The sequence below is a fragment of the Oncorhynchus clarkii genome, chromosome 16 (assembly GCF_045791955.1).
Source record: "Oncorhynchus clarkii lewisi isolate Uvic-CL-2024 chromosome 16, UVic_Ocla_1.0, whole genome shotgun sequence".
NCBI classification, from domain to species: Eukaryota; Metazoa; Chordata; class Actinopteri; order Salmoniformes; family Salmonidae; genus Oncorhynchus; species Oncorhynchus clarkii.
The window spans coordinates 25,424,143-25,449,901 of NC_092162.1; the positions used below are offsets into that span (position 1 = coordinate 25,424,143).

General features: G+C 42.9%; 1 protein-coding gene across 3 annotated transcripts in view; it reads right to left on the reverse strand.

The window, feature by feature from the left end:
* LOC139368252 (solute carrier family 4 member 1b (Diego blood group)) overlaps positions 1–25,759 on the reverse strand; it is a 45,053-nt gene that overhangs the window by 3,059 nt on the left and 16,235 nt on the right. For 2 of the 3 annotated variants that reach the window (XM_071106965.1, XM_071106964.1), the window contains 13 exons: positions 25,457–25,526; positions 25,258–25,300; positions 24,645–24,829; positions 20,583–20,793; positions 16,914–17,117; positions 16,462–16,610; positions 15,112–15,306; positions 14,369–14,617; positions 13,938–14,027; positions 13,413–13,579; positions 12,747–12,988; positions 953–1,122; positions 406–579 (listed from right to left, as the gene is read on the reverse strand). In XM_071106965.1, the coding sequence (XP_070963066.1) occupies positions 406–579; positions 953–1,122; positions 12,747–12,988; positions 13,413–13,579; positions 13,938–14,027; positions 14,369–14,617; positions 15,112–15,306; positions 16,462–16,610; positions 16,914–17,117; positions 20,583–20,793; positions 24,645–24,829; positions 25,258–25,300; positions 25,457–25,526 (2,149 nt within the window). The remainder of the gene's footprint in view (positions 1–405; positions 580–952; positions 1,123–12,746; positions 12,989–13,412; positions 13,580–13,937; positions 14,028–14,368; positions 14,618–15,111; positions 15,307–16,461; positions 16,611–16,913; positions 17,118–20,582; positions 20,794–24,644; positions 24,830–25,257; positions 25,301–25,456; positions 25,527–25,759) is intronic. The other variant, XM_071106966.1, reaches the window with a different exon arrangement.

Here is a 25,759-nt window from a genome sequence, read left to right on the forward strand (position 1 = left end):
CATAACAGTAAGGAACAATCTCATTCGACGTCAACCTCAACAAACGTTGTGCTCATTGTTTGCTTTATGCATGAGACCAAACCAAACAAAGGCCTTCCATTGACTGATTTCAAATGAAGATTCAACCCACAATGATGAACAGCATGGTATAGATGAGGGAGGGAGTGAGGTTGTCTGTAGGTATGCTTCATTGTACTGTATTGTTCTGTATTGTACAAATAATAATAATATGCCACTTAGTAGATCATTTTTATTCAAAGCAACTTGCAGTACAGTGGGTGCATTCCTTTTTTCGTATGTGTATCTGATCCCCTTTGGGAATTGAACCCACAGCTTTACCATTACCGGCACCAAGCTGTAATAATAATAGGACCACACACACACAACACCCTGATGTCTACTTACACATTTCATCTCCAGTTCGGTGAAGAAGCGTCCGGTCATGGCCATGCGGAGGGGGATAGTGAGGATGAGAACGAAGGGCAGGGCCAGGGAGGCCGGGCTGGACTTGACGATCCACAGCACAGCCAGACACACCACCTGGATGGCTGTGTATAGGTGCATCCTGCCCGTTGACACCTAGTGCAAGTGTGAATAGGGAGAAAAGGAATTCTGATTCTTATTTATTTACTAATACCATCTCCTTTTTGAGGGAGTCGTAGCCAATACACAAGAATACGGAGGCATACAGCGTGATGTCGTAATCTGGTAATCTGACCTACAAAAACAAACACATAACAACCAAAATATGACATCTTTCCCATGGCGTCTTGATATAGTCTTTAACTTAGTCCAGTTGGTTGAAATCTGGTTATATTACATCTTCTCAACCAAAAAACAGTTTATAACTAGAAAGTGGTGTCATAAAGACGTCACATCATATGCCACATTTTGCCCAGATCCCTGACACAGTGGGCATACTGTGTCAGGGATCTGCTGTCTGTTAATATACCCTGGTGGCGTAGGGCTCGTTTGGGTGGTATTTCTTGGGGACGAGCAGGAGCAGAATGCGATCCCACAACTGGATCCCGTTGAGCGAGGTGATTCCCATGTAGAGGAAGATACCGAACAGAGCCGTCATCGGAATCATCTTCAGGATGGGCTCCATGAGAATGGACAGACCTGGATACAAACAGGTTTTAATTAGCTTCGTCAATACAGGTGAAGGATGAAGATTCCCCTAGACACTGATGGGGTCAGTTTTGCATTTCCCCCACTAATGGTTAAAGTTAGGATTGGGGGGGGTGAAAATGATCCTAGATCTGTTTTTACCTATACTACAGTATAAAATGGGCCACTATCTATCAATAATACTGCAAAAAGGACACAGTGAACAGTTGCTGTATTGTGCGTGGCAGTGGAGACTGGTTGGAGGAGGTATAGGGAGGAATGGCTCATTGTAATGTCTAGAAAGGAATCAATGGAATGGTACTAAACACATCAAACCCATGGAAACAATGTGTTTAACTCTGTTCCATTTATACCATTCCAGCCATTACAATGAGCCCGTCCTCCTATAACTCCCCCCACCAGCCTCCCCTGGTTTATGGCAATATCCAATGTGTATGTTTCTCAAGGTTTTTGTATTTAGTCAGTGGTGTAAAATATTTAAGTAAAGCTACTTTAAAGCACTACTTAAGCAGTTTTTTTCTTGGTATCTTTACTATTTATATTTCTGACACATTTTACTTTTACTCCACTATATTATTAAAGAAAATAATGTCCTTTTTACTTAAAATATTTTTCTTGACACCCAAAAATACTTGTTACATTTTGAATGCTTACCAGGACAGGAAAATAGTCCCATTCACGCACTTACCAGACCTCTGATCTGGTAGACTCACTAAACAGTGTTGGAGTGTGCCCCTGGCTATCCTTAAAGAAAAAATCTAAAAAGTGTGCTTTATGGTTTGCTTAGTATGAGGAATTTGAAATGATTTATACTTTTACTTTTGATACTTAAGTATATTTAAAACCAAATACCTTTATACTATTACTCAACTACTATTATACTGAGTTACTTTCTTACTTCAGCCCTTTTCTATTAAGGTATCTTTACTTTTACTCAAGTATGACAATTGGGCAGGCTCAGTCGTAACTGGCCGCGACCGGGAGGTCTGTGGGGCGACGCACAATTGGCATAGCGTCGTCCGGGTTAGGGAGGGTTTGGCCGGTAGGGATATCCTTGTCTCATCGCGCACCAGCGACTCCTGTGGCGGGCCGGGCGCAGTGCACACTAACCAAGATTGCCAGGTGCACGGTGTTTCCTCCGACACATTGGTACGGCTGGCTTCCGGGTTGGATGTGTTAAGAAGCAGTGCGGCTTGGTTGGGTTGTGCATCGGAGGACGCATGACTTTCAACCTTCGTCTCTCCCGAGCCCGTATGGGAGTTGTAGCGATGAGACAAGATAGTAGCTACTAACAATTGGATACCACGAAATTGGGGAGAAAAGGGGGGTAAAATTCAACAACAAAAAAAACACACAAAAAAAATTAGGACAATTGGGTACTTTTTCCACCACTGGAATTAGTAAACATCGGGTCATGTACTCTGCATATGGCAGGTGATAATCAGACAACTATATCTTTGTACTTGTTTATTTCCATTTGGAAAGGTTGTTTCTGTGGTGATTTTGACTTCGAAAGGAAACTGAACATACTGTACAAAATTATTAGCGTGGCTCCTATGGTCATTGTTATGCCTTACAACCAGGGCTCTTAAGTGGTACCATTTTGGTCGCATATACTCATATATTTTGCTGTGCGACCTGAAATGTAATTTTGGGAGCACCAGTGCGGCCAATTTTTTAAAACAAGTTAATAATTGTTGTAATGATTAGGCTTCACTGTACCGTTGTTCCAGAGTGCTCTAGAACAGGTATGTGGACACCTGTTTGTCAAACATCTCATTCCAAAATCATGGGCATTAACCTGTTGCGACTCTAGGGGCAGTATTTTCATTTTTGGAAAAAAAACGTTCCCGTTTCAAACGGGATATTTTGTCAGGACAAGATGCTAGAATATGCATATAATTGACAGCTTTGGATAGAAAACACTCTAACGTTTCCAAAACTGTAAAGATACTGTGAGTATAACAGAACTGATGTTGCAGGCGAAAGCCTGAGAAAAATCCAATCCGGAAGTGCCCCAGGTTTTGAAAGCGCTGCGTTCCAATGAGTCCCTATTGAGCTGGGAATGTGCCATCAACGAGCTTACGCTTTCTACGTATTCCCCAAGGTGTTGGTCCCCCCCCCTTTGCTGCTAAAACAGCCTCCGCTCTTCTGGGAAGGTTTTCCACTGGATGTTGGAATATTGCTGCGGGGACTTATTTCCATTCAGCCACAAGAGCATCAGTGAGGTTGGGCACATGTTGGGTGATTAGGCCTGGCTTGCAGTTGGCATTCCAATTTATCCCAAAGCTGTTTGATGGGATCCACACCGATCTCGACAAACCATTTCTGTACGGACCTCGCTTTGTGCCCCTGCCTTTCTTTAAAGGAATCTGTGACAAACAGATGCACATCTTTATTGCCAGTCATGTGAAATCCATAGATTAGGGCCTAATGAATTTATTTCAATTGACTGATTTCCTTATATGAACTGTATCTCAGTAAAATCGCTGGAATTGTTGCACGTTGCGTTTATCTTTTTGTTGAGTGTAGATCTGTCATTCTCATTGAAAGGAAGTCTAAGAAGCGGTAGATCTCTTCCATGAGCTCTATTTCTATGCTTCCCATTCTTAAGTTTTGTTTTTGTGTATTTTACTTTTGGGCTTTGTAAACCAGCTTCAAACATTTAAAAATACAATATTTTTGTTTGTGGAAAATATTATAATTCACAGGGGTATGCGCAATGATCTCGGAGGTAACGCCAAATAAAAATGTGATTCATATTTTGAAAAAATGTTTGTCTCTGTGAATGGTTTGTTCTCTGACAAATCAACTGTAAATTTCAGTGTTCCTCAAGGTTCCGTTTTAGGACCACTATTGTTGTCACTATATATTTTACCTCTTGGGGATGTCATTCGAAAACATAATGTTAACTTTCACTGCTATGCGGATGACACACAGCTGTAGATTTCAATGAAACATGATGAAGCACCAAAATTGCCCTCGCTGGAAGCATGTGTTTCAGACAAAAGGAAGTGGATGGCTGCAAACTTTCTACTTTTAAACTCGGACAAAACAAAGATGCTTGTTCTAGGTCCCAAGAAACAAAGAGATTTCCTGTTGAATCTGACAATTAATCTTGATGGTTGTACAGTTGTCTCAAATAAAACTGTGAAAGACCTCGGTGTTACTATGGATCATGATCTTTCTTTTGACGAACATATCAAGACTGTTTCAAGGATAGCTTTTTTCCATCTACGTAACATTGCAAAAATCGGAAACTTTCTATCCAAAAATGATGCCGAAAAATTAATCCATGCTTTTGTTACTTCTAGGTTAGACTACTGCAATGCTCTACTTTCCGGCGACCCAGACAAAGCACTAAATAAACTTTAGTTAGTGCTAAATACGGCTGCTAGAATCCTGATTAGAACAAAAAAAATTGATCATATTACTCCTGCTAGCCTCCCTACACTGGCTTCCTGTTAAGGCAAGGGCTGATTTCAAGGTTTTACTGCTAACCTACAAAGCATTACATGGGCTTGCTTCTACCCTATCTTTCCGATTTGGTCCTGCCGTACATACCTACACGTACGCTACGGTCACTAGACGCAGGCCTCCTAATTGTCCCTAGAATTTCTAAGTGAACAGCTGGAGGCAGGGCTTTCTCCTATAGAGCTCCATTTCTATGGAATGGTCTGCCTACCCATGTGAGAGACGCAGACCCGGTCTCAACCTTTAAGTCTTTATTGAAGACTCATCTCTTCAGTAGGTCCTATGACTGAGTATAGTCTGGCCCAGGAGTGTGAAGGTGAATGGAAAGGCACTGGAGCAACGACCCGCCCTTGCTGTCTCTGCCTGGTCGGTTCCCCTCTCTCCACTGGGATTCTCTGCCTCTAACCCTATTACAGGGGCTGAGTCACTGGCTTACTGGTGCTCTTTCATGCCGTCCCTTGGAGGGGTGCGTCACTTGAGTGGGTTGAGTCAGTGACGTGGTCTTCCTGTCTGGGTAGGCTCCCCCCTTGGGTTCTGCCGTGTTGGAGATCTTTGTGGGCTATACTCGGCCTTGTCTCAGGATGATAAGTTGGTGGTTGAAGATATCCCTCTAGTGGTGTGGGGGCTGTGCTTTGGCAAAGTAGGTGAGGTTATATCCTGCCTGTTTGGCCCTGTCCGGGGGTATCACCTGACCCCTCCTGTCTCAGCCTCCAGTATTGATGCTGCAGTAGTTTATGTGTCGGGGGGCTAGGGTCAGTCTGTTATGTCTTATCCAGTGTCCTGTGTGAATTTAAGTATGTTCTCTCTAATTCTTTCTTTCTTTCTTTCTTTCTTTCTTTCTCTCTCTAGGAGGACCTGAGCCCTAGGACCATGCCTCAGGACTACCTGGTATGATGACTCCTTGTTGTCCCCAGTCCACCTGGCCGTGATGCTGCTCCAGTTTCAACTGTTCTGCCTGCGGCTATGGAACCCTGACCTGTTAACTGTGATTACTATTATTTGACCATGCTGACCATTTATGAAAATTTGAACATCTTGGCCATGTTCTGTTATAATCTCCACCTGGCATAGCCAGAAGAGGACTGGACACCCCTCATAGCCTGGTTACTCTCCAGGTGTCTTCTTAATTTTTGGCCTTTCTAGGGAGTTTTCCCTAGCCACCGTACCTCTACACGTGCATTGCTTGCTGTTTTGGGTTTTAGGCTGGGTTTCTGTACAGCACTTTGATATATCAGCTGATGTAAGAAAGGCTATATAAATACATTTGATTTGATTTGATTTTCAAACAGTACATTTATATTTACAACAGGGCTATACATTTGGGTGAGTCTTTTTCCCGCCTCTTGTTTCACTAGAAAAAATTAAATCAAACCAACTAGTGTTCAGCGAAATAACAACACAATGTCAAATACAGCTAGCCTAGTCAAACAATTAACATCCAATCACATTAACCATTACTCTTTTGCGGGAAACCGTCACTCTTACGCAGACATTTAGAAACAAAACATGACAATTTGAAAAATAAGCCATGGCCGTTTTTTGAGTGAGAATAAAGACAACTTTTGAGTAGTAAGACATATAAAATCAACAGATAACATTAATAAGAAGGGGCTAGAAGTGTCTTATATGTTGAGCTACCGTGTGACTAGGACAGGCAAGCCCCATACTATTGTGGAGGAATTAATTATTCCTGCTGCTACGGCTTTGGCTGGGACAATGCTGGGGGAAAAGGCCAAAAAAAACTCTACAGACAATGCCTCCATCAAACAACACTGTTTCACGACGCATCAGTGACACGGCAGGAGATGTTTAGAAACAATTACTGCTTCGCATACAAGCTAGTGAATTCAATGCGTTACAGCTGGATGAGTCAACAGATGTGGCAGACCTGGCACAGCTCCTGGTATATGTCTGTAAAATTTTGGGGGGTCAATTAAAGAAGACATCCTCTTCTGCAAACCACTGGAAACCAGGACAACATGAGAGGATATGTTTAAAGTACTAGACAGCTTTGTGACATCAAATTGACTTTGGTGGTCAAGATGTGTTGTTTTCTGTACAGATGGCGCAAAAGCCATGACAGGGGTGACATAGTGGAGTGGTAACGCGCGTGCAAGCAGTTGCTCCCGACACTACTTGGGTACACTGCAGCATCCACAAGAGGCTCTTGCTGCCAAGGGAATGCCTGACAGCTTGAAAGGCATTTTGGACACTACAGTGAAAATGGTTAACTTTGTTAAAGCAAGGCCTCTGAACTCTTGTGTATTTTCTGCATTATACAATGATATGGGCAGCAACCATGTAACACTTTTACAACATACAGAAGTGTGCTGGTTATCAAGGGGCAAAGTATTGACACGTATTTTTGAATTGAGAGACGAGCTTAAAGTTTTCTTTACTGACCATAATTTTCACTTGTCTGACCGCTTGCATGATGACGAGTTTCTCACACGACTGGCCTATCTGGGTGATGTTTTTCTTGCCTGAATGATCTGAATCTAGGATTACAGGAACTCTCCACAACTATATTCATCGTGCGGGACAAAATTGAGGCTATGATTAAGAAGTTGGTGCTCTTTTCTGTCTGCATTAACAAGGACAACACACAGGTCTTTCCTCATTGTATGATTTTTTTGTGTGCAAAATACAAATAGTCTGGGTAGTCAGTTGATTAGGTGTTCAGGAGTCTTATGGCTTGGGGGCAGAAGCTGTTTATAGAAGCCTCTTGGACCTAGACTTGGTGCTCTGGTACCGTTTGCCATGCGGTAGCAGAGAGAACAGTCTATGAGTAGGGTGGCTGGAGTCTTATGGTCTTCCTTTGACACCGCCTGGTATAGAGGTTGCTCTCGATGGTGCAGCTGTAGAACCTTTTGAGGATCTGAGGACCCATGTAAAATCTTTTCAGTCTCCTGAGGGAGAATAGGTTTTGTCGTGCCCTCTTAAACCTCTTAAGGCTAGGCAGAATACTGCCCCCTTTGGAGGAATTGCGTGCCCATAGTAAACTGAAAAAAAATCTGTCAAAAATTGCTAATATATGCATATAATATTTATTATTGGATAGAAAACACTCTAAAGCTTCTAAAACCGTTGGAATTATGTCTGTAAGTATAGCAGAACTCACAGGGCAGGCATTCTTCCAAACAATTTTTTTGGTCATGAAAGTTGGGGCAACTTTGACGTGATCGCCCCCACCCTTCCCAACCAGCTATGGATCTGGGGACACTTTCTATGTCTTCCACTAGATGTCCTCATTCAGTAGAGCGTTTAATCGTTCAAATCACGCGGGAATTGGCCCTATGGGAGTGAATTGAGTGAGTGCCGCGAGAAAATACCTATGCGTTAGGGCGCGAATTGGTCCCAGCCATTCCTTTGTTCCAGCACTCCGGAGGAGGACTAACAATGACCGGTTGAATTGAAAATTGTTTTGTATGTTTACAACAGCCTAAAGCTTGATTCTGCACTTAGTTTGACCTGTTTAGTCGACATATAATATGTAATTTTGAAGTTTTGATGCGCAACTTTTCTGGACCAGAGGACATTTTGGGTGCATTTCAGCTGATATTGTTAGCAGATGCTAATACAAAGACACAAGACTTGAAACCAAACAATGTTTTGGGTAAGTATAAACCCTTCCAGTACATTCTGAACGAAGACCATCAAAGGTAAGGGAATATTTATGCTGAAATTGTGTGTTTCTGTTGACTCCAACATAGCGGAGAAATATAGCTTATATCTGAGCGCTGTCTCAGAATATTGAATAGTGAGCGATTTCTGTAACGTTAAAAAGAAATGTAACAAAGCGATTGCATTAAGAAGCAGTGTATCTTTCTAACTATATGTAGAACATGTATATTTAGTCAAAGTTTATGATGTCTATTTACGTTATCTTGTGGCGCTACCTATATTTTCTGCGGACATTTTTGAGTATTTTCTGAACATGAATTCAATGTAAATGGACATTTATGGATATAAATGGCATATTATTGAAAAAAAAAATGTACTGTGTAACATGTCCTATTACTGTCATCTGATAAAGATTTTCAAAAGGTTAGTGAATGATTTATTTTTTAATCCTGCTTTTATAATTTTATATTTTCTGGGACAAAATGGCTGCCTCTTGTCTTCGTTTCGGTGGTGGTCTAATATAAATATGTGGTGTGTTTTCGTCGTAAAACATTTAAAAAATCTGACATGCTGGGTAGATGAACAAGGTGTTTATCTTTCATTTGAGGTATTGGACTTGTTAATGTGTGGAGGTTAAATATTTATAAGAATATTTTTGCGTTCCATGCGCCACGTTCCAGCTGAACGTGGGAGGGGATGTTCCCAAAAGGGATCCCTAACTCGTCATCAGGTTAATGACTGTCTTGGTGTGCTTGGACCATGTTTGCTTGTTGGTGATGTGGACACCAAGGAACTTGAAGCTCTCAACCTGCTCCACTGCAGCCCGGTTGCTGAGAATGGAGGCGTGCTCGGTCCAGTTTTTCCTGTAGTCCACAATCATCTCCTTTGTCTTGATCATGTTGAGGGAGAGGTTGTTGTCCTGGCACCACACGGCCAGGTCTCTGACCTCCTCCCTAAAGGCTGTCTTGTCGTTGTTGGTGATCAGGCCTACCACTGTTGTGTCATTGGCAAACTTAATGAGGGTGTTGGAGTCGTGCCTGGCCGTGCAATCATGAGTGAACAGGGAGTACAGGAGGGGACTGAGCACTCAACCCTGAGGGGCCCCTGTGTTGACGTTCAGCATGGCGGATGTGTTGTTACTTAGCCTTACCACCTGGGGGCGGCCTGTCAGGAAGTCCAGGATCCAGTTGGGGAGGTGTTTATTCCCAGGGTCCTTAGCTTATTGATGAGCTTTGAGGGCACTGCGGTGTTGAACGCTGAGCTGTAGTCAATGAATAGCATTCTCACATAGGTGTTCCATTTGTCCAGGTGTGAAAGGGCAGTGTGGAGTGCAATAGAGATTGCATCTAGGGTTTCTGGGATAATGGTGTTGGTGTGAGCCATAACTAGCGTTTCAAAGCACTTCATTGCTACAGACGTGAGTGCTACGGGTCGGTAGTCATTTAGGCAGGTTACCTTAGTGTTCTTGGGCACAGGGACTATGTTGGTAGGGCTGCGCTCAGAGTTTCTTGCCTTGGAAAATCGCGCCATTAAGACACTGATGCCCTTTGCAACCACGTACCTATGTTAGAGTGGATTCTCGGCATGAAAACTAAATACAGGCACAAACTGTGTGTGGAAAATGATTTAAAACTGAGACTTCCCAATACAACCCAACATTGCAGAGTTATGTGCATCCTTTCAAACACACCCTTCTCATTAACCTGTGGTAAGTTATTCACAATTTTTGATGAAAAAATATGTTTTTCTATGCTAAATAAAAAGAACAATTATTGATTATTATTATATTATTATTTGTGCTCTTGTCCGATAAGAGCTCTTTGTCACTTGTTACATTGTTAGGACAGTCACCATTTCGTTACAATATGATTTGGCACATTTTTTTTATATGTTCCACACATTTTAATCCCAAAATATATTTATTAGAAATACATTTAAATGCATTTTTTTGTATTTACCAAATATATCGATAAATACATTAAAAATATATTCTAAAATACATTATTTAATGTATTTCAGAATGTATTTTGAACTACATTCAATACGTTTTCCGATGCATTTCACATACAGTGCCTTGACTTTTTCCACATTTTGTTACATTATAGCTTTATTCTGAAATGTATATACAGTATATAAAAAAAACTCAGCAATCTACACAAAATACCCCATAATGACAAAGCAAAAACAGGTTAAAGAAATTTTAGCATATTTATTAAACATTAATAACATACATATTTATATTTATATTTTTTATATAAATATTCAGCACCTTTGCTATGAGACTCAAAATTGAGCTCAGGTTCATCCTGTTTCCATTGATCATCCTTGAGATGTTTCTACAACTTGGAGTCCACCTGGTGTAAATTCAATTGATTGGACATGGTTTGGAAAGGCACACACCTGTCTATTTAAGGTCCCATAGTTGACAGTGCATGTCAGAGCAAAAAGGAAGCAATGCGAATCGTGGGAGAAGGGCCTTGGTTAGGGAGGTGACCAAGAACCTGATGGTCAATCTGACAAAGCTCCAGTGTTCGTCTATGGAGATGGGAGAACCTTCCAGAAGAACAACCATCTCTGCAGCACTCCACCAATCAGGCTTTTATGGTAGAGTGACCAGACAGAAGCCACTCCTCAGTAAAAGTCACATGACAGCCCACTTGGAGTTTGTCAAAAGGCACCTAAAGACTTTCAGACCATGAGAAACGAGATCGGAGCAAAGTACAGAGAGATCCTTGATGAAATCCTGCTCCAGAGCGCTCAGGACCTCAGACTGGGGCGAAGGTTCGCCTTCTAACAGGACAATGACCCTAAGCACACAGCCAAGACAACGCAGGAGTGGCTTCGGGACAAGTCTTTGAGTGGTCCAGCCTTGTCCTTCGGGACAAGTCCTTGAGTGGTCCAGCCAGAGCACGGACTTGAACCCCGATCGAACATCTCTGGAGAGACCTGAAAATAGCTTTGCAGCAACACTCCCCATCCAACCTGACAGAGCTTGAAAGGATCTGCAGAGAAGAATGGGACAAACTCCCCAAATACAGGTGTGCCAAGCTTGTAGCATCATACCCAAAAACTCTAGGCTGTAATCGCTGCGAAAGGTGCTTTTTACTGAGTAAAGGGTCCGAATACTTGTGTAAATGTCATATTTCCGTTTTTTTATTTTATAAATTAGCAAAAATGTCAAAAAACTGTTTGTCCTTTGTCATTATTGGTTATTGTGTGTAGATTGATGAGGCGAATAAAAATAATTTAATCAATTTTAGAATAAGGCTGTAACGTCACAAAATGTGGAAAAAGTAATGGGGTCTGAATACTTTCAAAACGCACCGTATATTCTAATATACATTTTGCATACATCTATGTATACATTTCATATAATCTCTGCAGTATTTGTTGGAATGTATTTAAAATGTATTGAATAAGGCTTCTCAAGTGCCGCAGCGGTCTAAGGCACTGCATCACAATGTTGCGGCATCACTACAGCCTGGGGTTTGATCCCAGGCTGTGTCACAACCGGCTGTGACCGGGAGTCCCATAGGGTAGCGCACAATTGGCCCAGCCTATGGTCGTCAGTTGAATGGTGTTTCCTCCGACACAGTGGTGCAGCTTGCTTCCATGTTAAGCGAGCGTGTGTTAAGAAGCGCAGCTTGGCGGCTCATGTTTCGGAGGACGCATGACTCGACCTTCTCCTCTCACGAGCCCGTTAGGGAGTTGCAGCGATGAGACAAGATCGTAATTGGACCGCAATTGGATATCACGAAATTGGGGAGAAAAAGGTTAATACATTTTTTTTAAATAATAAAAAATTCATTATTTGGCCAATTTTAAATATTTCACATGTATCTGAAAATATTTTTTTTCCCATATGGTACGAATAAGAATTGACCGATCAAGCAGTGGTATAAAGTACTTAAGTCAAAATACTTTAAAGCACTACCACAAGGAGTCTCTGTACTTTACCTGACTATTTATATTATTGACAACTTTGAATTTCTTTTCACTACATTTCTAAAGAAAATAATGTACTTTTTACTCCATACATTTTCCCTGACACCCAAAAGTGCTCGTTACATTTTGGATGCTTAGTAGGACAGGAAAATTGTTCAATTCATGTTCTTATCAAGAGAACACCCCTGGTCATCTGTACTGCCTCTGATTTGACGGACTCACTAAACACACATGCTTAGTTTGTAAGTGAAGTCTGAGTGTTGGAGTGTGCCCCCGGCTATCCATAAAAAAAATCAAATGGTGCCGTCTGATTTGCTTAATATAAGGAATTAGAAATTATTTATACTTTTACTTTCGATACTAAAGTATATTTTTGCAATTACATTCACTTTTGATACTTAAATATATTTAAAACCATATATTTTTAGACTTTTACTCAAGTAGTATTTTACTGGGTGACTTACACTTTTACTTGAGTCATTTTCTATTAAGGTACAGTATCTTTACTTTTACTCAAGTATGACAATTGGGTACTTTTTCCACCGCTGTGATCAAGTAGTGAGGTCACTCACCGACGAGCAGAGCCACCAAAATCCCACTGACCCTCTGCTCCACAACCTTCTCGATCTCCGGCTTGGGCCCCTTGCTCATGACGGTGAGGGCGTTGGCGTGGGTAACCGAACGCACGGTGGTGGCACTCAGCCACGGCACGCCAAAAATGGCACCAAACCCGCCCATGCCCACCAGGATGAGAAGGTCCAGATGGAAGCCGGATCCCTTGACCATCTTCCTCTCCGGCTTACTTACAATCAGACTGACAAGGAAGAAAATAAAGGTTAGGTTATGGGGTAAAGGTTAAGGGTAAGGATTGTGTATCTATGGCCTTGTCTAGAAACAACCCTTAGAAACAAATGTGTAGGAGATGGGGAATAGGGGTTTTGGACAGGGCCATCATAATGTAACCCTGTCCAGAAAAAAAAAACCTAGCCCCTACAACCTACAGTAGCCTTTCTGAGGGCAAGGTGGAGATACAAGCATATTACTCTCTGAGTATGTTTTCCACAATAAATTATTATTCCATATCTCAGTTACTTTTGTAACTGAAATTTCTATCCAATGACTTATTTCACAATCACACAATTTCACTTGTAAATGGCCTGATTTACAAGTGAAAAAGCCTGATTTTAAACGGTAAACGTTGTAAATCGCCTGATTACTGATTGACAGCTGTCACTCACGTGGTGATCTGGGACTCTAGGAAGATGAGGATGAAGGCGAGACAAGCGGGCACACAGCAAGCGAACATGACCCACACGGGGAAAGTCTTGTGTTCGCCAAACGGGTTGATGAGCCAACCTCTGGCAGCAGGGTTTGACACCGTCAGACCCTTGGGTACGACCAGTTTCTAACCAGGGAAAGACACCAGTTAGGGTGGCGAACTTTGAATTAATTTGTTCTATTCCTACATCAGGTAAGTTACGCTTATTATGCTCAACTCACGCTAACTCACGCTACACTTTAGCTATACTATACTATAGCTATACTTTAGTTGAAAGTAGGGTTGAAAATGCTTTATAATTTTTTTTAAAATAATTTTGTGTAGTCTGACAATTTCCAGAAAACCTGTAGTCATAGAAATAAGGACTTAGCCTGAGTGCCAGTCTGTTTGTGCCACCATGCCAACATGTTTGGTCCGACAATGACAGAGCAATGGAGTTGGAAAGAGCACAAACATATCTGAGACCAGGCTAGCAAGGACTAACCTGGGTGTACGCATCCTCTATGTTGATGTCCACAACACACATTAAGAATATAGCAATGGGCACCCCAAAGTCCCCAATCAAGCGCCGGATCTGAAAGGCAGACAAACACATAACAACAAAGCTTGACAAGTGTATCTGACTGGTTCCAAGGCTAGTGCCGAGTCCCCTGTCTTATAATTTAAAGTGCTTATAGCACTTGAATAATTTAATTGAGTTGAACTTTATTGATCCCCAATCCGGGAGGGGGTGGGTATGTAAAAAAAAGTTGTTCAAACTAAAGATACACGCCCTGTTGAAAGGAAATCATGCTACAATTGAAATGAGTCTGTTGACATTATCCTCAATGTGTGCATTGTTGTATTCACATAGCTGAGGCCACTTTAAATGTAAATTAAATTGTCGAATAAAAATGTATTGATTAATATCATTACCTTTCCAGGTAGGAAGGTCCCGTTCTTGAACTGGCGCAGGAAGAAGGCGATGAAGAAGCATCCAAACATGAGGCACATGGAGAGCAGGGCCGTGTTGGGGTAGGCCCGGTCCAGGATGTTGACTGTGGTGGTGGTGTTGCCCGTGCTGTTGTCATACAGGTGGTTGTGGATCACCACTGGGTGCCATGGGTCCTCCACCGTGTTGTTGAGGTGGTCGTAGTTCAGGATCAATGGGTGGGCCTTGAAAATCTACAGACAGCGATTGGATGAAAGTTGACTGTGCTTTTTGAAAAAGCTGTATTTCCATTACTGATTTTTAGCAAAAACAATGATTTATTTCTCTGGTCCTTTGAGTCAGATACCAGCAATGGACATTGAAACAAAGTTAAGAGTGAGCAAGAGGATTGGAAACAGTGGAGTAATGTAACAGTAATGACAGTGTAATAATGTAATGTAACAGTATTGACAGTGGAGAAATGTAATGCAATGACAGTGGATTAACATAATGTAACGGTAATGACAGTGGAGTAATGTAACAGTAATGACAGTGTAATAATGTAATGTAACAGTGTTGATAGTGGAGAAATGTAATGTAATGACAGGGGATTAACGTAATGTAACAGTAATGACAGTGGAGAAATGTAATGGACAAATAATGACAGTAGACTGACTTAATGTAACATTAATGACAGTTGAGTAGTGTCATGTAACAGGATGGACAGAGGTGGGATGGTGATGTATACCCTGCCCAGCTTGGCGAAGGTCTCGTAGATGAAGATGAGGGAGATAAGGATGGAGAAGATCTCCTGGGTGAAGCGGGAGATGAAGCGGACCAAGAAACTGCCCTCGAACGCCACGATGAGCACCACGATGACCACCAGCCACACGCCCACCCACACACGCCCCACAATGTACTCAATGTCCTGAGACTTACAGAACTGAATGGAATGGAAAGACTCCAGGTTATTGCCAGTTGTCAGTGATATTTAGTGGTATTCTACATATACTGTAGTCAAAGCGAGATGTGAAAATGATGTCAAATTTTTCATAAAAACATGAAACTTGGTACACTTGTACTGTTTGGAGCCTTGAACATTTTCAGATATGGATCCATTATAAAAACAACTCATGACGGCTGTGGTGGCCATTTTCCATTCCTACACACCCAAATAATGTATTTTACCTCATATCTCCAAAACCAAAAATAATGACATAAAATGTTCTATGTCTACCCCTATGTTTACAATGATGCCATGCACAACATCAAAAATCACTCCAGGCGGGCCATTTTGCTATTCTGCCACAACCACCTGGCTCCATATTATTTATTTATTTTGGGAATTTTACCCCCTTTTGTACCCAATTGTTAGTAGTTACTATCTTGTCTCATCGCTACAACTCCCATACGGGCTCGGGAGAGACGAAGGTCGAAAGCCATGCGTCCTCCGAAAACACGCGTTGCTTCTTAACACAGCGCGCATCCCGGCGACCTGGTTAGCGTGCACTGTGCCCGGCCCGCCACAGGAGTCGCTAGTGCGCGATGAGACAAGGATATCCCTACCGGCCAAACCCTCCCTAACCTGGACGACGCTAGGCCAATTGTGCGTCGCCCCACGGACCTCCCGGTCGCGTCCGGCTGCGACAGAGCCTGGGCGCAAACCCAGAGTCTCTGGTGGCACAGCTAGCACTGCGATGCAGTGCCCTAGACCACTGCGCCACCCGGGAGGCCCTGGCTCCATATTTGAAAATGATCAGGGCCCCAAACTGTACAAGTGTACCAAGTATCATACTTTTATTAAAAAGTGAATATATAAAATTTGGCACATATTGCCTGGACTAATAGGATATGCCATATACACATCTTTATCATTCTCATATGAACATTTACTATTCATCATACATTTAATTAAATATGATGAAACAGATATGACACCACAAACATAACAGAAAGAAAAAAACACACAAACAAAAATACTTAAATAAGATGCATCGTTGCATGCACGATGGAATATCAGTTTTATGTCGATCAGATGTAGAGAGCCATAGCTCTTTAGTCATTTTGCAGGTGTGGCATTAAAAGAGGAGTCACTCACGGCAAAGAAGGCCTCCTCAAACACCAGAAGTGGGCCTGAGAAGCCGATGACCAGGACGGGCTGGGCTGCGATGCAGCAGAAAATGACTCCCTGGACACAGGTGGAGATCAGGAGCTCAGACACACCCATCATGTTGTCCACCTTATCAGCTGAAGTAGGGAAGTGGGAAAGGAGAGGTTATGGCGTTACAGACATGGGTTTGAAAAGTATTTGTTTTCTTTCAAATATTTTAGTTGCATTTGATTGAGCTTGCCTAGCCCAACGGAATAGTCCCCAAAGTACAAATCACACCCATGTGGCACACCTGACAGGCTCACTCTGACACATAGATAACACGAACACACATGTATATACAAACACACACACACACACACACACACACACACACACACACACACATTTGAACACGTAATCAAGCACTCACGGCACAAACACACACAGACAGTATTTACCTAGCAATCCTCCGAAGGTGACGGCAGGGGACAGGGCAGCGAAGTAGATGAAGATAATAGCGGCGAGAACTTGAGCGTTGAGGGCATCAGTGAAGTCACTCACATAGTGCTGGTAGCGTCTCTTCGCATCTCGTATCATCCCGCCGAACGGCTGACCCGTACGAACCAGAGGATCCTCAGGAGCAGGCCCAGATGGGTTGGAAGCTAGGAAAATATTAAGTATAGCTAAGCTGGGAAGGTTTGGAATATACAGTACCAGTCAAAGGTTTGGACACACCTACTCATTCAAGGGTTTCTCTACATTTGTACTATTTTCTACACTGTAGAATAATAGTGAGACATCAAAACTATGAAATAACAAATATGGAATCAAATAGATTTTAGATTTTAGATTCTTCAAAGTAGCCACCCTTTGCCTTGATAACAGCATTGCACACTCTTGGCATTCTCTCAACCAGCTTCACAAGGAATGCTTTTCTAACAGTCTTGAAGGAGTTCCCACATATGCTGAGCACTTGTTGGCTGCTTTTCCTTCACTTTGCGGTCCAACTCATCCCAAACCCTCTCAATTGGTTGAGGTCGGGTGATTGTGAAGGCCAGGTCATCTGATGCAGCACTCCATCACTCCCCTTGGTCAATTAGCCCTTACACATTCTGGATGTGTGCTTTGGGACATTGTCCTGTTGAAAAACAAATGATAGTCCCACTAAGCGCAAACCAGATGGGTGGCGTATTGCTGCAGAATGCCATGGTAACCATGCTGGTTAAGTATGCCTTGAATACTACATAAAATCACAGACAGTGACACCCGCAAAGCACCCCCACACCTGCTCTTTCATGCTTCACAGTGGGAACCACACATGCGGTCTCACAAAGACATGGCAGTTGGAACCAAAAATCTCAAATTTGGACTCATCAGACCAAAGGACACATTTCCACCACTCTAATGTCCATTGCTTGTGTTTCTTGGACCAAGCAAGTCTCTTCGTCTTATTGGTGTCCTTTAGTAGTGATTTCTTTTCAGCAATTCGACCATGAAGGCCTGATTCATGCAGTCTCTCATGAAAAGTTGATGATGAGTTGTGTCTGTTACTTGAACTCTGCGAAGCATTTATTTTGGTTGCAATCTGAGGTGCAGTGAACTCTAATGAACTTGTCTTCTGCAGCAGAGGTAACTCTGGGTGTTTCTTTCCTGTGGTGGTCGTGAGAGCCAGTTTCATCATAGCGCTTGATGGTTTTTACGACTGCACTTAAGGAAACTTTCAAAGTTCTTGAAATTTTTCGTATTGACTGACCTTTGTGTCTTAAAGAAATGATGGTCTGTCATTTTCACTTATTTGAGCTGTTCTTATCATAATATGAACTTGGTATTTTACCAAATAGGGCAATCTTCTGTATACCACCCCTACCTTGTCACAACACAACTGATTGGCTCAAACGCATTACGAAGGAAAGAAATTCCACAAATTAACAAGGCACACCTATTAATTGAAATGCATTCCAGGTGACTACCTCATGAAGCTGGTTGAGAGAATGCCAAGAGTGTGGAATGCTGTCATCAAGGCAAAGGGTGGCTACTTTGAATTATAAAATATATTTTGATTTGTTCAGCACATTTTTGGTTACCACATGATTCCATATATGTGTTATTTCATAGTTTTGATGTCTTCACTATTATTCTACAATATAGAAAATAGTAAAAAATAAAGAAAAACCCTGGAATAAGTTGGTGTCCAAACTTTTGACTGGTACTGTACTTGTAATAAAAAATATTTAAATTAGGGAGGAACACTGATATTATTTTTTTTTCTGGAAAAGGTTACAGTTGAAGTTTGAAGTTTACATACACCTTAGCCAAATACATTTAAACTCAGTTTTTCACAATTCCTGACATTTAATACTTTAATCCTTTCCCTGTCTTAGGTCAGTTAGCATCACCACTTTATTTTAAGAATGTGAAATGTCAGAACAATAGTTAAGAAAATGATTTTTTTCAGCTTTTATTTATTTTATTTATCACATTCCCAGTGGGTCAGAAGTGTACATACACTCAATTAGTATTGGTAGCGTTGCCTTTAAATTGTTTAACTTGGGTCAAACGTTTCTGGGAGCCTTCCACAAGCTTCCCACAATAAGTTGGGTGAATTTTGGCCCATTCCTCCTGACCGAGCTGGTGTAACTGAGTCAGGTTCGTAGGCCTCCTTGCTCGCACACGCTTTTTCAGTTCTGCCCACACATTTTCTATAGGATTGTGGTCAGGGTGTTGTGATGGCCACTCAAATACCTTGACTTTGTTGTCCTTAAGCCATTTTGCCACAACTTTGGAAGTATGCTTGGGGTCATTGTACATTTCGAAGACCCATTTGCGACCAAGCTTTAACTTCCTGACTGATGTCTTGAGACGTTGCTTCAATATATCCACATAATTGTCCTCCATCATTGTCACGGCTGTGTGGAGAGACGGACTAAGGCGCAGCGTGCTCTGAGTTCCACATCTTTTTTTTTTGTGAACTTACAAAACAAAAAGGAAACAAACAACGAACCGTAACATAAGAGGTGCAACATGCACTAACTCAAAATAAGATCCCACAAAACACAGTGGGGAAATGGCTGCCTAAATATTATCCTCAATCAGAGACAACGATAAACAGCTGCCTCTGATTGGGAACCATACCAGGCCAACATAGATATAAACACACTAGATCATCCACCCTAGTCACACCGCGACCTACCTCCAAACATAATGATGGTCATTATGGCCAAACAGTTCTATTTTTGTTTCATCAGACCAGAAGACATTTCTCCAAAAAATACAATCTTTGTCCCCATGTGCAGTTGCAAACCATAGTCTGTTTTTTTATGGCAGTTTTGGAGCAGTGGCTTCTTCCTTGCTGAGCGGCCTTTAGGGTTATGTTGATATTTGTTGACTTGTTTAACTGTGGATATAGATACTTTTGTACCTGTTTCCTCCAGCATCTTCACAATGTCCTTTGCTGTTGTTCTGGGATTGATTTGCACTTTTCGCACCAAAGTACGTTCATCTCTAGGAGACAGAACATGTCTCCTTCCTGAGCGGTATGATGGCTGCATGGTCTCATGGTTTCCCATGATTTCAAGCAAATAGGCACTGAGTTTGAAGGTTGGCCTTGAAATACATCCACAGGAACACCTCCAATTGACTCAAATGATGTCAATTAGCTTATCAGAGGCTTCTAAAGCCATTACATAATTTTCTGGAATTTTCCAAGCTGTTTAAAGGCACAGTCAACTTAGAGTATGTAAACTTCTGACCCACTGGAATTGTGATACAGTGAATTATAAGTGAAATAATCTGTCTGTGAACAATTGTTGTAAAAATTACTGGTATCATGCACATAGTAGATGTCCTAACTGACTTGCCAAAACTATAATTTGTTAACAATACATTTGTGGAGTGGTTGAAAAACGAGTTTTAATGACTCCAACCTAAGTGTATGTAAACTTCCGACTTCAACTGTATGTTTTTTTTTAACAGAGGGAGACCTCCATTAACCAACTACAAAACAGGTGCTATGGATGCAAGTGGGTTTTTGCAACACTTATGTATGTGTATGCTCATGTATTGATGCTATTTTAATTCATTCTAATCTATTGTATTATTGTAGAATATGATAATGAGCCTCCACCCACATTTGCGGGGTTTCAAGTCCAGACGCAACACGGGGTCGGAGGGACGGAGCCTCTCCTGCAGCAGTTTCTTCTGGAAGCCGATGATGGACTGGAGCATCGCCCCGTCCTGGATCTCCGTGGGAGGGATCACGATGCTGCAGTCCATGAAGTCAGCCACGGCGTCCATCAGCTCCCGTTCGCCCTGTGCTTGGAACGCCGCCTGGTTGAACACCTGGGATAGAGGAAAAAGAAGAGAGGGGAAAGAAATTGGGATGTGAGAGTATGAGGATGATGTCTAGTGTCTTTTTGTATTGTTGTGAAGTTATATATATGGGCCGGTTTCCCTGACACAGATTAAGCCCAGTCCTGGAATAATTAACATGCTCAATGGAGAAATTGTTTTGCATTTCTCCTAAATGGAATGTGTATCATGGTTGTAGTCCTAGAAACACCCATATTTTACATGCATGTACTGATGCTGGTTCAAATCAAATCAAATTTTATTTGTCACATACACATGGTTAGCAGATGTTAATGCGAGTGTAGCGAAATGCTTGTGCTTCTAGTTCCGACAATGCAGTAATAACCAACAAGTAATCTAGCTAACAATTCCAAAACTACTACCTTATAGACACAAGTGTAAGGGGATAAAGAATATGTACATAAAGATATATGAATGAGTGATGGTACAGAGCGGCATAGGCAAGATACAGTAGATGGTATTGAGTGCAGTATATACATATGAGATGAGTATGTAAACAAAGTTGCATAGTTAAAGTAGCTAGTGATACATGTATTACATAAAGATTTAGTAGATGATATAGAGTACAGTATATACATATACATATGAGATGAATAATGTAGGGTATGTAAACATTATATTAGGTAGCATTGTTTAAAGTGGCTAGTGATATATTTTACATCATTTCCCATCAATTCCCATTATTAAGTTAAGTTAAGTCAGTGTGTTGGCAGCAGCCACTCAATGTTAGTGGTGGCTGTTTAACAGTCTGATGGCCTTGAGATAGAAGCTGTTTTTCAGTCTCTCGGTCCCAGCTTTGATGCACCTGTACTGACCTCGCCTTCTGGATGATAGCGGGGTGAACAGGCAGTGGCTCGGGTGGTTGTTGTCCTTGATGATCTTTATGGCCTTCCTGTGACATCGGGTGGTGTAGGTGTCCTGGAGGGCAGGTAGTTTGCCCCCGGTGATGCGTTGTGCAGACCTCACTACCCTCTGGAGAGCCTTACGGTTGTGGGCGGAGCAGTTGCCGTACCAGGCGGTGATACAGCCCGACAGGATGCTCTCGATTGTGCATCTGTAGAAGTTTGTGAGTGCTTTTGGTGACAAGCCAAATTTCTTCAGCCTCCTGAGGTTGAAGAGGCGCTGCTGTGCCTTCTTCACGATGCTGTCTGTGTGGGTGGATCAATTCAGTTTGTCTGTGATGTGTACGCCGAGGAACTTAAAACTTCCTACCCTCTCCACTACTGTTCCATCGATGTGGATAGGGGGGTGTTCCCTCTGCTGTTTCCTGAAGTCCACAATCATCTCCTTAGTTTTGTTGACGTTGAGTGTGAGGTTATTTTCCTGACACCACACTCCGAGGGCCCTCACCTCCTCCCTGTAGGCCGTCTCGTCGTTGTTGGTAATCAAGCCTACCACTGTTGTGTCGTCCGCAAACTTGATGATTGAGTTGGAGGCGTGCGTGGCCACGCAGTCGTGGGTGAACAGGGAGTACAGGAGAGGGCTCAGAACGCACCCTTGTGGGACCCCAGTGTTGAGGATCAGCGGGGTGGAAATGTTGTTGCCTACCCTCACCACCTGGGGGCGGCCCGTCAGGAAGTCCAGTACCCAGTTGCACAGGGCGGGGTCGAGACCCAAGGTCTCGAGCTTGATGACGAGCTTGGAGGGCACTATGGTGTTAAATGCCGAGCTGTAGTCGATGAACAGCATTCTCACATAGGTATTCCTCTTGTCCAGATGGGTTAGGGCAGTGTGCAGTGTGGTTGAGATTGCATCGTCTGTGGACCTATTTGGGCGGTAAGCAAATTGGAGTGGGTCTAGGGTGTCAGGTAGGGTGGAGGTGATATGGTCCTTGACTAGTCTCTCAAAGCACTTCATGATGACGGAAGTGAGTGCTACGGGGCGGTAGTCGTTTAGCTCAGTTACCTTAGCTTTCTTGGGAACAAGAACAATGGTGGCCCTCTTGAAGCATGTGGGAACAACAGACTGGGATAGGGATTGATTGAATATGTCCGTAAACACACCAGCCAGCTGGTCTGCGCATGCTCTGAGGGCGCGGCTGGGGATGCCGTCTGGGCCTGCAGCCTTGCGATGGTTGAAACGTTTAAATGTTTTCCTCACGTTGGCTGCAGTGAAGGAGAGTCCGCATGTTTTAGTTGCGGGCCGTGTCAGTTGCACTGTATTGTCCTCAAAGCAGGCAAAAAAGTTATTTAGTCTTCCTGGGAGCAAGACATACTGGTCCGTGACTGGGCTGGTTTTCTTTTTGTAATCCGTGATTGACTGTAGACCCTGACACATACCTCTTGTGTCTGAGCCATTGAATTGAGATTCTACTTTGTCTCTATACTGACGCTTAGCTTGTTTGATTGCCTTGCGGAGGGAAAAGTTACACTGTTTGTATTCGGTCATGTTTCCGGTCACCTTGCCCTGATTAAAAGCAGTGGTTTGGGCTTTCAGTTTCACGCGAATGCTGCCATCAATCCACGGTTTCTGGTTTGGGAATGTTTTAATCGTTGCTATGGGAACAACATCTTCAACGCACGTTCTAATGAACTCGCTCACCGAATCAGCGTATTCGTCAATGTTGTTGTCTGACGCAATACGAAACATATCCCAGTTCACGTGATGGAAGCAGTCTTGGAGTGTGGAATCAGATTGGTCGGACCAGCGTTGAACAGACCTCAGCGCGGGAGCTTCTTGTTTTAGTTTCTGTCTGTAGGCAGGGATCAACAAAATGGAGTCGTGGTCAGCTTTTCCGAAAGGAGGGCGGGGCAGGGCCTTATATGCGTCGCGGAAGTTAGAATAGCAGTGATCCAAGGTTTTTCCAGCCCTGGTTGCGCAATTGATATGCTGATAAAATTTAGGGAGTCTCGTTTTCAGATTAGCCTTGTTAAAATCCCCAGCTACAATGAATGCAGCCTCCGGATAAATGGATTCCAGTTTGCAAAGAGTCAAATAAAGTTCGTTCAGAGCCATCGATGTGTCTGCTTGGGGGGGAATATATACGGCTGTGATTATAATCGAAGAGAATTCCCTTGGTAGATAATGCGGTCGACATTTGATTGTGAGGAATTCTAAATCAGGTGAACAGAAGGATTTGAGTACCTGTATGTTGTTATGATCACACCACGTCACGTTAACCATGAAGCACACGCCCCCGCCCCTCTTCTTACCAGAAAGATGTTTGTTTCTGTCTGCGCGATGCGTGGAGAAACCAGTTGGCTGCACCGACTCCAATAGCGTCTCTCCAGTGAGCCATGTTTCCGTGAAGCAAAGAACGTTACAGTCTCTGATGTCCCTCTGGAATGCTACCCTTGCTCGGATTTCATCAACCTTGTTGTCAAGAGACTGGACATTGGCGAGAAGAATGCTAGGGAGTGGTGCACGATGTGCCCGTCTATGGAGTCTGACCAGAAGACCGCCTCGTTTCCCTCTTTTACGTCGTTTTTTTGGGTCGCCGGCTGGGATCCATTCCGTTGTCCTGGGTGAAAGGCAGAACACAGGATCCGCTTCGCGAAAGTCATATTCTTGGTCGTACTGATGGTGAGTTGACACTGCTCTTATGTTCAGCAGTTCTTCTCGACTGTATGTAATGAAACCTAAGATGACCTGGGGTACCAATGTAAAAAATAACACGTAAAAAAACAAAAAACTGCATAGTTTCCTAGGAACGCGAAGCGAGGCGGCCATCTCTGTCGGCGCCGGAAGATTGGTTAAACAATGTGTCATGAATCCCGTTTTTGATGATTACCATTTCCTGTTAACCTGCTCTCATTTCCTGTACAGTTTCGCTCATCTCCACTTCCTGCTCTTTCATTGGACCTTTTAATTTGCTAACTCACTTTGTCGGCCATGAGTGCTGCCATTGCGCGGCCGGTTTCGTGGTAGTCCATGTCACTCTTGGTGGGGCCCACCAGGATAAAGACGAAGCGGACTGGCACTGGGGCCTCCAGGGCCGAATCCAGAACCAGAGCCTCCTTCAGACGCACAAATGCCACCGTGGGCCTCTCCAGGAAGTCCAGAGCTCCTGGTACACATACACATACAAACAAACATACATAAGCATACATAGGTATGACACAGGATGTTGGTGGCACCATAATTGGGGAGGACTGGCTCATAGTAATGGCTGGAACGGAATCAATGGAATGGTATCAAACTCATCAAACATACAGTATGGTTTCCATGTGTTTTATACCATTCTATTCCCTCCATTCCAGCCATTATTATGGGCCATCCTCCCCAATTAAGGTGCCACCAACCTCCTGTGAGGTATGATAATACATACACATAGGCAGGCATGAAGATATGTGCACACACACACACACACACACACACACACACACACACACACACACACACACACACACACACACACACACACACACACACACACACACACACACACACACACACACACACAGTGTACTGATTCAAATTCAGATTTGCACTTACCAACAAGCACCATAGAGGCCTCTACAGTGTCAGTTGCATCTCTCTGAGGAAAGAAAAGTAATGTGTATAGTATTTAGTCAAATCAATTATCTAAAATGGTTGTTGACATTGACATTGAATTTGTGTGTTTTTAAATGTTGGTATTGTTGATCTATTACTGTTTAGGGTGACTGCTGACTGAATGACACATTACACGTACCCTCTCTTTCACAGAAAAGGTCTGCATCTCCGCCCCCCCGACCAAGGGTTGGCCCTCTACTGCAGTTTGGCTGGGGAGAGAATCACACCTTATATTATGTACTGTATGTAAGCTCATAGAAAGGCTTATGCCTAGGTAATTTAACAGGTCCCCATTCTATGTCAGTTGTAGAGTTACGACCAGGCATACACTCAACTGGTTTAACTGGCCCCCGGTCTGCCCCTAACAGCGGTGGTCGGTGGCATTTTCTTTATGAGAATGTGTCACGCCTGCTCCCGCTATCCCTCTCTGGCGCTCGAGGGC